The sequence below is a fragment of the Schistocerca cancellata genome, chromosome 12 (genome assembly GCF_023864275.1).
Source record: "Schistocerca cancellata isolate TAMUIC-IGC-003103 chromosome 12, iqSchCanc2.1, whole genome shotgun sequence".
Taxonomy (NCBI): Eukaryota; Metazoa; Arthropoda; class Insecta; order Orthoptera; family Acrididae; genus Schistocerca; species Schistocerca cancellata.
In genome coordinates, this window is record NC_064637.1 from 12,360,693 (window position 1) to 12,373,590 (window position 12,898).

At 41.2% G+C, this 12,898-nt stretch overlaps 1 protein-coding gene across 1 annotated transcript in view; it reads left to right on the forward strand.

Moving 5' to 3' along the window:
* The window catches only part of LOC126109821 (tyrosine-protein kinase Fer), a 611,311-nt gene that overhangs the window by 72,826 nt on the left and 525,587 nt on the right, over positions 1-12,898 (forward strand). Inside the window, exon 2 of the mRNA XM_049914879.1 lies at positions 5,277-5,450. Within this exon, the coding sequence (XP_049770836.1) occupies positions 5,277-5,450 (174 nt within the window). The remainder of the gene's footprint in view (positions 1-5,276; positions 5,451-12,898) is intronic.

Genomic DNA, 12,898 nt, shown 5'->3' on the forward strand with positions numbered 1-12,898 from the left:
ATTTTAGGTTAGGCTTTACTGTGACTGTTATTGACATAAGTGAAACAAGTTTACTGTTACCAGTCACTGTTTATTTATCTCCACGACGCGTTGCAAAGGTTTAAACCTCCAACATCAGGTGGATACACATTTGTTAGTATGACGTGTGTGTGTGTGTGTGTGTGTGTTTGTGTGTGTGTGTGTGTGTGTGTGTGGGTGGGTGGGTGGGTGGGTGTTCAGTGATTTTTTGGAGGAACTTATGGCCGTGTCTAGTGGAGAAACAGAACACTATTTCAGAACATGCTTTTGGGTTTCTTTTGCCATAAAAACTAAACGCATATCTAACAGTCAGAATAAAAGAAGCAAAGTAGAGCATCTCCAGTGGTCACAGCTTCCTTTCACACGCGTAACACATCACTTGTAGACTGTCATATTTTGTAAACAAATATCGCGTCTGGAAACTATTAGGTGTAAGGATCATATAGCAGAAGAGAAACATTAACACAAACGTTTTAACCTTTACAACGCGTTGTGGAGGTAAATAAACAGTGGCAGTTATTAGTAAACTTGTTGCTTCACTTAGTGAATTACACGTTAAAAAATATGCGAGTATGTTCGCATCCGAGAATTTTGGTAACATTTTAGAGGTTGCTGAGAAAGGTAGAACGAGGCTGTTGATATCCCACTTTTTAGTCAGTGTCTTTTCATTTAAATAAACAGGAATGTATTTTAATTTTTTGGGCTTCGATAGGAACATTGTTCCGCTGGTTACATTCTTCTTGAAGTATGACGATATTTCTCCTGTCTCAAACATCTTGAACAGCATGTGGAATCGTTTTGTCATGACTGGCTCTTCCAAGGATCTCAGCAAGTCCGAGAGCATGTTTGCTCCAGGGTTCTTGTTTCCACATTAATCTTTTAGTACTGTGTCAAATCCTTCTCGCAGTATCTTACCCGCCATCTCATTTTCATCTAGTCCCTTCCCTCTTATATAACGTGGTTTTCAAGTTAATTTCCCTCTTACAGGTTTTCTATAAATTACTGCCATCTCTCACCTTTCCCTTCTTTGCTTGATTTGTCGTCTCAGCTCTCGATATTCATACCGCTGCTTCTCTTTTCTCCGAAGATCTCTGCGAGTTGTCCTACAGGCGGCATCTGTCATTCCCCTACTTGGGCACCCCTCTGCAGCCTTGCATCTGACCTCTAGCCATTGCTGCACACCCAATTTGCACTTTGCGTCAATCTCATTTCTTTGTACGTCTGTGTAGCCGCGCGGGATTAGCCGAGCGGTCTGAGCGCTGCAGTCATGGACTGTGCGGCTGGTCCTGGCGGAGGTTCGAGTCCTCCCTCGGGCATGGGTGTGTGTGTTTGTCCTTAGGATAATTTAGGTTAAGTAGTGTGTAAGCGTAGGGACTGATGACCTTAGCAGTTAAGTTCCATAAGAATTCACACACATTTGAACATTTTGTACGTCTGTGTTTCCTTTCGCCTCCTTGCATTTGCTGCATCTTCTCCACATTTAACATCGTCGGTATTCCATTTAGTTCCACAACTGAAGAAATTTGTAGATAGAAAACGGAAGGAAAGAAGATTAGGGTTTAACGTCCCATCGATCATTGAGTCAATAGAGATGGTGTACAAACTCGGATGGGAAATAAAATGGGTCTTGACCTTTGAAAAGCAAGAATATCGGAGTTTGCCTTTATGTGATTTAGGGTACCCACAGAGAAGCTAACATCAGAGAGTCGAAATTCAGAAGTGGAATCCACTCGATGCGAAAATGTTGCACAATGCACTGCTCTCCTTAGACGTTGTCTTACTTCTAGTCAAGTTCCAATGCGGTAATTCTGTCGCTGTGTTATGACCCATTGAATCTTGCGATCGTTAACTTTTATATGAAAGCAAATACGAAACCATCTCGATGGTTCGATTTATAGATGATACATATGCGGTTTAGCTGCTCGGTAGAAAAAAATTTTACGACGGTTTTTTCCGTCACCTAAACATTTTCAGGGGCGTCCAGTAAGTAATTCAACACATTTTTTTCTCGGACAATTTCGCATAAAAATGCGTATAATTTATTGTGGGACATCGTGGAATATTCCCGCATCAGCTACAATAGTTTCTTGAAGTTCCGGTAGATAGTGGCGCTCTATGTAGGCTCCAGTATGGGGTCATAACGAAGGTGCGATCAAGCGAAGATCTCTCACGGAGTTCCTTTTGGCAGAAAACCAGAGCATAGCAATATTAATAGGCTCTTGTGGAATGTCTTATGAGATCTGACAGTGAACAAAAGCAGGGTGAGTCGTTGGATGTCTGGATATTTTCAAAACTAAAACCAAAGTGTGGATGAAGGAAAATACTTTCTATAGTACAGAAGAATTTCAAAATAGTTGTAAAGATGACCTAATTTATTGATAAATTAAGGCTTACTGTTAATGGGTGTAGAGGCAGCTATAAGCTAATAGGGTACAACATTGCTATATTTTTTACCATGTAATATTTTGTTATATGAAACATAATGTACAAATAACTATAATTCTTCTGATGACATCGACTGCATGTTAATGCTGATAAATTACGGCTTTTTGTTATGTATAGGTGTGGGTGTAGGTAAGCTAATAGGGTACAACGCTGCTATATTTTTGCCATGTAATATTCTGCTATGTAAAACATAATGTACAAATAGCTGTAATTCTTCTGATGACATCCATTGCACGTTAATGCTAAAAGGTGGATAAAATAAATAAATAAATAAGTGGAGGATCTGAAGTCTCATATATAAATTCCTTACGAATGGATGACACTATATTTCAGTATTTCAGTATTTGCTCAGTCAAGTGGTTTCTCGTAATACAAAACAGAATACACTGTTGAGAAATTCTATATATGCAGAAGACAGGCAAACAGTGACATTGTGACTTCTTGATACATGCAAGAGCTACTCTAGTTTACAACACAGAACTCCAATACCACATTGCACCTTAACCAAAATAATTCCAGAAACGTGTGAAACGATTTATAAAGCACATAAGGGGGAACATTTGAAGGTAAATAGACGTTTAGTACAGTAGATGGGTACTAAGAACTATTTTTATTTTTTAATAATTTAATTAATGGAATTAGTGTTTGGAAACCAACAAAATTAATAAAAGACAGGGAAAAGATGAAGCGCTTTTTAACTTCTGGCATCCAGAGTTCAAAAATTGACCAAAAAAGTAGAATGGAAAGCTAAGAAAAAATGTTTTATCTTGGAGTGTGACCACATCCTCTGTTCCGGCTTGCTGAAAAGCTGCCTGGACGTTTCCTGATGTAGAGGTGGATAGCTACAACTGTGATTTTGGATACGAAGTCACCTGCAGCATATTCCACACAATTAATAGCATGCATTGCGCCCCTTCCCCGCCCACCACACTATTCGAAGCAACTTTATTAAAAAAAAAAAAGAGTCGAAAGAACACGACTACTTTGAAGCTATATTTACAGGGTGTCCAGAAAAGGACTCCCTGATTTCAAAATTAAATATCTCGAAAACAAAGGTCGATAGAGGAATGCAGTAAACGCTATGTTTATTGTGAAAGCTGTAAGAAGTTTATACAGCAGTTTGAAATAATAGTTACAAAAGCTGCTAACACATGGCGCTGTAATCGCCATACGTAATGCCTAGTGTAAATAGTGATCCGAAGCCCAGAGCGATCAGTTCCACTATTGAAACGTGAAAGGAGGTTAGCATACCGAAGGAAGAGATTAAAACCGTGTACTCCATTGAACAACGCGTTTTTCTGGTGCTAGAGTACCACAGGTTAGAAGAGACTCCTACGGCAACAAGGCCAAGTTTTCAAGCACGATTTGATGTTCCAAAAGGACCCGATGCCAAAACCAATCGTACGCTCTTCGCAAAATTTCAACGAACAGGCAGCGTAAGTGATGATCTAGTGGGGCATGTTGGCCGCAAGCAAACCGCAGTTACGCCTGAAAATATCGCCACAGTTTCTGGAATTATTCAGCGAAATCCAGTGTCATCCGCCCGTAGAATTGCATCCGAGACTGGTTTGAAGCGTTCCAGCACGCAGAAAATACTGAGAAAGAGCCTACACGTGTTTCCATTCAAAAATCAAACGCACCAGACCGTACCCGTACGAGCTGTGCAACAAAGGGTTGCCTTTGCTAATCAGATGCTCACAATGATTGATAGTGAAGGATTTGATGTTGGCTGCACCTGGTTCACAGATGAAGCACACTTCCACCTGAATGGATACGTGAATAAGCAGAACTGGCGATTTTGGGGTTCCGAAAAGCCATATTGGTGTGAAGCGAAACCCCTGTATTCTCCTAAAGTTACTGTGTGGGCTGCAGTATGCAGCAGAGGCATTATTGGCCCTTTTTTCATTCGAGAAACGGTCACTGGTGCACGTTACGTTGCAATTTTGGAACAATTTGTCGCCACACAGTAAGATCGACCAGGTACTGAATGGTTTATGCAAGATGGAGCCCGACCACATCGGACCGAACAAGTGTTTCGCTTTCTTGAGGAATACTTCGAGAATCGAGTCATTGCTTTGCAACATCGCAAATTTACTGGTGCAGGCATGGATTGGCCTCCATATTCGCCGGATTTGACTCCCTGTGACTTTTTTTTGTGGGGCACAGTGAAAGACATGGTCTACCCGAAGCATCCCGCCACGCTGGACGAGCTCGAATCGGCGATCTCTGTGGCATGTGAATCCATTTCGGTTGAGACACTACGAAATGTGATGGCGAATTTCATTCTTCGTTTGCGCCACCTCTGTAGTGCCAATGGTGAACATTTTAAAAACATTGTGATGTGATTGTTTGCAAAGATTGTTTTCATACGATTATTTCACTTATGTATGCTGATATTTTTGTAACTACTATTTCAAACTGCTGTATAAACTTCTTAGAGCTTTCACAATAAACATACCGTTTACTCCATTCCTCTATCGATCTTTGTTTTCGAGATATTTAATTTTGAAATCAGGGAGCCCTTGTCTGGAGACCCTACATAGTCATCAAACAGCTGCAGCGATGCCAGCCTCCGAGCGGTTATATTTCACATTTCAGTAAACGTAAGACGAACGACCTTTATGATCAAATCTACAACGAGGCCCCAGGTTTGATCGTATTTGATGACAGGCGAGATTTGACAAAGTTCCCTATGACGCCATCAAATTTTCTTTGACATAAAAAACATATCAGCTTTGACAAAGAAATATGACAAGTGTAATACCGGCCTGCACATGGCACCTGGTGAACGCTTTAACCAGTGTGTGTTGCAGGCGTGGCGGGCCATGATGGAGGAGATGGAGGCTGCGGCCAAGACGCTGCGCCAGAACGCAGAGGTGGTGGAGAGCCAGTCGCTGGACGCGCTCAACAACATCTACGCCGAGAAGCGGCGCGCCCGCAAGCAGTACATGGAGGACTACAACAAGATCGTCTCGCAGTTCTCACAGGTCAGGCAGCTCAAAGCCCAAACACTATGGCGAATTATTTGGAATGTGCTGCTTTGTTTGGTGAAGATTGTGTTTCAGACATATTGTGATTGACGTCCGATTTGACAAACATGTTTGACGGTACACTTGCATTTTTCAAACATAAAAGTTGGTTGCTTGGCAGACTTCAAAGATAAGGAACGAGACAGCAGTTCAACTCCTTCTACCGTGAGTTCCCACGATTGTGGAAACTAAGATCGAGGTATTGTATGGCTCACAACTAAACATCACAGACCATTACAAAAATGGTAGAGGGGTTGCGTCTTTCCCATCCAAAGATTACACGTAAGGCATAAAATAAAACATCCGTCTTCTATGCAAGAGGTACGAGTGGGAATTCTGCAAAATAATAATGTTTTTAATGGGGGTAACACGTCAAACGGGACGACTTGGAGCAGGAGAGACACCACAGGACATTTTAATTTCCACTGTCTATACTTTCACAAATAAATTCACAAAACTTTGTCAGAATGACCAGAAAGGATTCAGGATTTACACTTATAGTGGTGGAATTTCAAAAATATAAGAAAATATTTTTTTTTTTTTTAGATTTGTATTTCACCTTTTTTTCACTTACCATTGGCTGCATTTCTTGCTATAGGTGCACTTTTCTTCATAAGTAAGGGAGATTCTTCGATGAATTTTGCACAGCATGCAAACCATACTTACAGGTGTATGAAACTCCATAATTTTCCAAATCTATTAAAAACTGTGGTGAAAATTGAGATACTTAAGTATAAAATTTGAGTTTTTTTTAAGCATGAAGTTTAAAATATAACAGCACATTCATTTTTCATAAATTAAATAATTTCTAGATTTTCATACACCTGTAAGTATGGTTTGTATGCTGTGCAAAATTCATCGAACAATCTATCTTACTTATGAAGAAACGTATACCTATAGCAACAAACACAACCAATAGAAGTGAAAAAATGATGAACTTTCACACGTAGAAAAAAATTATTTTGTTATGGTTTTGAACTTCCACTGCTATGATTGTGAAACCTGATTCCTTCCTGGTCGTACTGACAAAGTTTTATGAATTTATTCGTAAAAGTATAGTCACTGGAAATTAAAATGTCTTCTGGTGTCTCTCCTGCTCCAAGACGGCCCGTTTGACGTCCTACCCCCCTTAATGCTTCTTACTATTGCTCGATATGCTTTCAAAGTAACGTCACTCAATGCAAAAGGCGCAATAAACGGTACACATTTTAAACCTAAATCTGATCCGGTTGCCACATTCGTGGTTGCTGAGAAATTGGAATAGATTTTCGCATAACTGTGTTTTCTTGTTCAGTGTGAGGGCGAAGTAAATGTAACGTGTTACTCAACTTTTCTCTATCCACTCAGAGAAAGCTGTCATCACCAGTATCAGAGCGTAATATTTCCTTTGGTAGATTTACAACGGTATATTTATCTCTCAATTTGCACCGCTGCCTGGACCAGAGTCTCGTTCTCTTTTTGTTCTTTATCCACAGCTCTAAATTCAATGCAAGAACTTCTGCATTGGTAGCTATTCAGATGAGTATCAAAATTCTTCGCGACGAGAAATGATTTTCTCTTTCTCGTGTATACGCGTATCGTCTCCATCAGCTGACTAGTGGTGGACTCCATTTGCAGGGAGCTTGCATCGAAAAGATATGCAAAAGAAAGTAAAGTTGAAACTTCCTGGCAGATTAAAACTGTGTGCCCGACCGAGACTCGAACTCGGGACCCTTGCCTTTCGCGGGCAAGTGCTCCACCAACTGAGCCACCGAAGCACGACTCACGCCCGGTACTCACAGCTTTACTTCTGCCAGTACCTCGTCTCCTACCTTCCAAACTTTACAGAAGCTCTCCTGCGAACCTTGCAGAACTAGCACTCCTGAAAGAAAGGATATTGCGGAGACATGGCTTAGCCACAGCCTGGGGGATGTTTCCAGAATGAGATTTTCACTCTGCAGCGGAGTGTGCGCTGATATGAAACTTCCTGGCAGATTAAAACTGTGTGCCCGACCGAGACTCGAACTCGGGACCCTTGCCTTTCGCGGGCAAGTGCTCCACCAACTGAGCCACCGAAGCACGACTCACGCCCGGTACTCACAGCTTTACTTCTGCCAGTACCTCGTCTCCTACCTTCCAAACTTTACAGAAGCTCTCCTGCGAACCTTGCAGAACTAGCACTCCTGAAAGAAAGGATATTGCGGAGACATGGCTTAGCCACAGCCTGGGGGATGTTTCCAGAATGAGATTTTCACTCTGCAGCGGAGTGTGCGCTGATATGAAACTTCCTGGCAGATTAAAACTGTGTGCCCGACCGAGACTCGAACTCGGGACCCTTGCCTTTCGCGGGCAAGTGCTCCACCAACTGAGCCACCGAAGCACGACTCACGCCCGGTACTCACAGCTTTACTTCTGCCAGTACCTCGTCTCCTACCTTCCAAACTTTACAGAAGCTCTCCTGCGAACCTTGCAGAACTAGCACTCCTGAAAGAAAGGATATTGCGGAGACATGGCTTAGCCACAGCCTGGGGGATGTTTCCAGAATGAGATTTTCACTCTGCAGCGGAGTGTGCGCTGATATGAAACTTCCTGGCAGATTAAAACTGTGTGCCCGACCGAGACTCGAACTCGGGACCTTTGCCTTTCACGGGCAAGTGCTTCGGTAGCTCAGTTGGTAGAGCACTTGCCCGCGAAAGGCAAAGGTCCCGAGTTCGAGTCTCGGTCGGGCACACAGTTTTAATCTGCCAGGAAGTTTCATATCAGCGCACACTCCGCTGCAGAGTGAAAATCTCATTCTGGAAACATCCCCCAGGCTGTGGCTAAGCCATGTCTCCGCAATATCCTTTCTTTCAGGAGTGCTAGTTCTGCAAGGTTCGCAGGAGAGCTTCTGTAAAGTTTGGAAGGTAGGAGACGAGGTACTGGCAGAAGTAAAGCTGTGAGTACCGGGCGTGAGTCGTGCTTCGGTGGCTCAGTTGGTGGAGCACTTGCCCGCGAAAGGCAAGGGTCCCGAGTTCGAGTCTCGGTCGGGCACACAGTTTTAATCTGCCAGGAAGTTTCATATCAGCGCACACTCCGCTGCAGAGTGAAAATCTCATTCTGGAAAGTAAAGTTGTTTTACAAATAAAACAATATCGCGACACACATTTTATGAAAGGAGGGATCTAAGACTAAAATTTCTAAGAGTAAGATACATAACTCGATGAATGTCTAAGATTTTTAAGACAACAGAATGTATCTAATTCACTACAAGAATTTTCTCTGTAACCAAAGTTTTGTAATACATTATTCTTCTTATGAAATCTCGATATTGTTTTAGTACCTGTACCGGACTAAGCAAAAGTCATACAACATAATCGCTTATTTTGCGTAAAAATCCCAACATTATGAATAGAAACGGGTGTCATTTCATATAAAATCATCATTAAACATTTCACACGTATTATTTGGAAATTGTCAGAAACCGAAACGCTTCGGGACAAACTGATATCTGGTCTTCTGCCCCTGTGAAAGCAGTGAGCTAAACGACTCAGAATGCAACAAATACAAGAATCCACTGTAATTCTATAGTTTGAAAGAATGAACAGTACAGTGTTTCAAATTGTTTGTCCCTCTTTCACATAACTAAATGTGAAAACAATAACCATTGCATTAGTACTGGGAAATTCGGAGAAATTAGGTTAACTATACGTACTACATTATGTGTAATGTTAATACAAGTCGTTCGGTTGTCAACTCACGATGTGACTTTGCTGTAAGATAAACTAATAGGTGTGGCTCTGGAACTTCTGTGTTACAACCGGATTTTAACTCGTAGATCATTTGAAAATTTTAATGGAAATTGTATATGGTGAGTATTGTGACGAATACAGGGGTTAGCGACCACAGGGCAGTTGCTGCTAGGCTGAATAACGGAACATCTACAACCATCAAAATGAAACGCAAAGTACATCTCTTTAAAGAAGCTGATAAAAATGCTCTTAACGCCTACGTAAGAGACGGTCTTCACTCCTTCCGATCTGATCATGTAAGTGTAGAAAAGTTGTGGAATGTTTTCAAAAGAGATAGTATCGACAGCAATTGAGAGATATATACCACACAAATTAATAAGTGATGGTACTGATCCCCCATGGTACACAAAACGGGTCAGATCGTTGTTGCAGAAGCAACGAAAAAAGCATGCCAAATTTAAAAGAACGCAAAATCCCCAAGATTGGAAAAGTTTTACAAAAGTTCGAAATATGGCGCGCACTTCAATGCGAGATGCTTTTAATAATTTCCACAACCAAATTCTGTCTCGAAATCTGGCAGAAAACCCAAAGAGATTCTGGTCATACATAAAAGTAGACCAGTGGCAAGACGCAATCACTACCTTGACTGCGCGATGGCAACGGTGAAGTCACTGATGACAGTGCCACTAAAGCAGAGTTATTAAACACGTTTTCCGAAATTCCTTCACCAAAGAGGGCGAAGTAAATATTCCTGAATTCCGATCAAGAGCAACTGCAAGCATGAGAAACATAGAAGTAGATATCCTCGGAGTAATGCAGCAGCTTAAATCACTTAATAAAAGCAAGGCCTCTGATCGAGATTGTATACCAGTCAGGTTCCTCTCAGAGTATGCTGATAAAATAGCTCCATATTTAGCAATTATATACAACCACTCGCTCACAGAAAGATCCGTACCTAGGAGACTGGAAAATTGCTCAAGTCACACCAATACCCGAAATGGGAAGTAGGAGTATTCCGCTGAATTACGGGCCTATTGTCACTAACGTCGCTTTGCAGTAGGGTTTTGGAACATATAATGTATTCGAACATTATGAAGTACCTCGAAGAAAGCGATTTATTGACACACAGTCAGCACAGAAAATATCGTTCTTGTGAAACTCAACTAGCTCTTTATACTCATGGAGTAATAAGTACTATTGACAAGGGATGTCAAATTGATTCCACTTTTTAGATTTCCCGAAGGCTTTCGACACCGTTCGTCACAAGCGTCTTCTAACCAAACTGCGTGACTACGGAGTATCGCCTCAGTTGTGCGACTGGATTCGTGATTTCCTGTCAGAAAGGTCACAGTTCGTAGTAATAAACGGAAAGTCATCGAGTAAAACAGTAATATCCGGCGTTCCCCAAGGAAGTGTTATAGGCCCTCTATTGTTCCTGATCTATATTAACGACATGGGAGACAATCTGAGTAGCCGTCTTAGATTGTTTGCAGATGCAGATGCTGTCATTTACCGTCTTGTAAAGTCATCAGATGAACAAAACGACTTGCAAAATGATTTAGATAAGATATCTGTATGGTGTGAAAAGTGGCAATTGACCCTGAAGAAGGAAAAGTGTGAAGTTATTCACATGATTACTAAAAGAAATCAGCTAAATTTCGATTACGCAATAAGTCACACAAATCGGAATGCTGTAAATTCAGCTAAATACTTAGGGATTACAATTACAAATTACCTAAATTGGAACGATCACGTAGATAATATTGTGGTTAGAGCAAACCAAAAACTGCGATTCATTGGCAGAACACTTAGAAGGTGCAACAGGTCTGCTATAGAGGCTGATTACACCACGTTTGTCCGCACTATTCTGGAGAATTGCTGTGCAGTGTGGAATCCGCATCAAGTGGGACTGACGGAGATGACATCGAAAAAGTACAAATAAGAGCAGCTCGTTTTGTATTATCGTCAAATAAGAGAAGATTGTGTCACAGACACGATACGTGAATTGGTGTGGCAATCATTAAAACAAAGGCGTTTTTCTTTACGACGGGATCTTCTCATGAAATTTCAATCACCAGTTTTCTCCTCCGATTGCGAAAACATTCTGTTGGCACCCACCTACATAGGGAGAAATGATCATCACGATAAAATATAAGAAATCAGGGCTCGCACAGAAAAATTTTAGTACTCGTTTTTCCCGTGTGCCGTTCGATAGTGCAACGCTAGAGAGACAGCTTGAAGGTGGTTCATTGAACCCTCTGCCAGGCACTTAATTGTGAATAGCAGAGTAATCATGTAGATGTAGATTTATATTTACAATTACTGAAGCGCTCTTTAAGTACTCCTTGTTAATTTCATTGCAGCAATTAGAACCTGGTGTTTTACTAGTTACTGTTCAAAATTTTATGCATTTTTTTCAAACAGTACAGATAAATGCGCAGCTAGAGAACTGGCAGTTACATTGTAAAAAATTATAGTATCTCTGAAGCAAATACATTTGCACATAAAATTAAATTCGTAGATTTAAATTTGCTTATAAAAACTGCTGTCGATATCTACAAAAAGAAAGTATAATAAACTGACTTTCAGTGGTGCAATCTACATTTTCCGTTACCATCAGTCATAACATATTTAATTTAACTATCAGTTTTAAGTATTTTATTGGGGAAACGGAAAGGCTCACATCACCACTGACCTTAAGTTCTTCCTCTGAATGATCTCTTTCCCTAGGAGGATTTTGATCACTGCCCATTGCAGAATCGTCATACATTTAGTCTACTTTCCAATGCGTATCACAGACATCCTCCTCCATCCAGAAACAAAAAATTTCGTCAAATTTAGCAATGGAAAATCCAGGGTGGAACGTAACAATATTATGAAAAGGATATACCATGTAGCGGTGATGCTGAGACGCAGATAGACACAAAAAAACGAATGTCGGGAAGTGAACTTTTGGCCAACAATGCGGTTGCCGACATCACACACACACACACACACACACACACACACACACACACACGAACACAGCCTCTGGCAGCTGAAGCCAGCCTCAATGTGTGTGTGTGTGTGTGTGTGTGTGTGTGTGTGTGTGTGTGTGTTGTCGGCAAACGCATTGTTGGCCAAAAGTAAACTTTCCGACATTCGTTTTTTTGTGCCTATCTGCGACTCAGCATCTCTGCCATATGGTGAGTAGCGACTATCCTTTTCATAATACTGCTCAATCAAATTTAGGATCAATATAACCGACGCATTGCTGAAAAACGTTTAGCGCAATACTGAAGAAAACGTACGCAATTCACGAGGCGCGGTCGAAGAGGCGCCAACATCTATCAACAAGTGTGAACCACAAGCAGAGAGGGCGATACCGTAACCTACAGTAAAACATTGTTGCGTTGGCGATTTATCCAGTAATGGCTGCTGTGACGTCAATTCGTAGCGCGCTTCTTGAACTGCACTTCTTCAGCGTGGTATTTGTTGTCATATTTTCGTTGCTGTCGAGGGGAATTATCTTTGTAATCGCAGCGATGTGTGAGAAACAAAATACAGTCCCTTCTGTTTCGGAAGGAATTATAGTTGTAGTCGATACATGCTTTTTTTGAATTCCGAACTTAGTTGGTAAAAATTGAACCCTAATAGGATCACTGTCTGTGTCTATCCGCCTGTTAAGACCAGTTTTATTTTTTATTTATTTATTTTTTC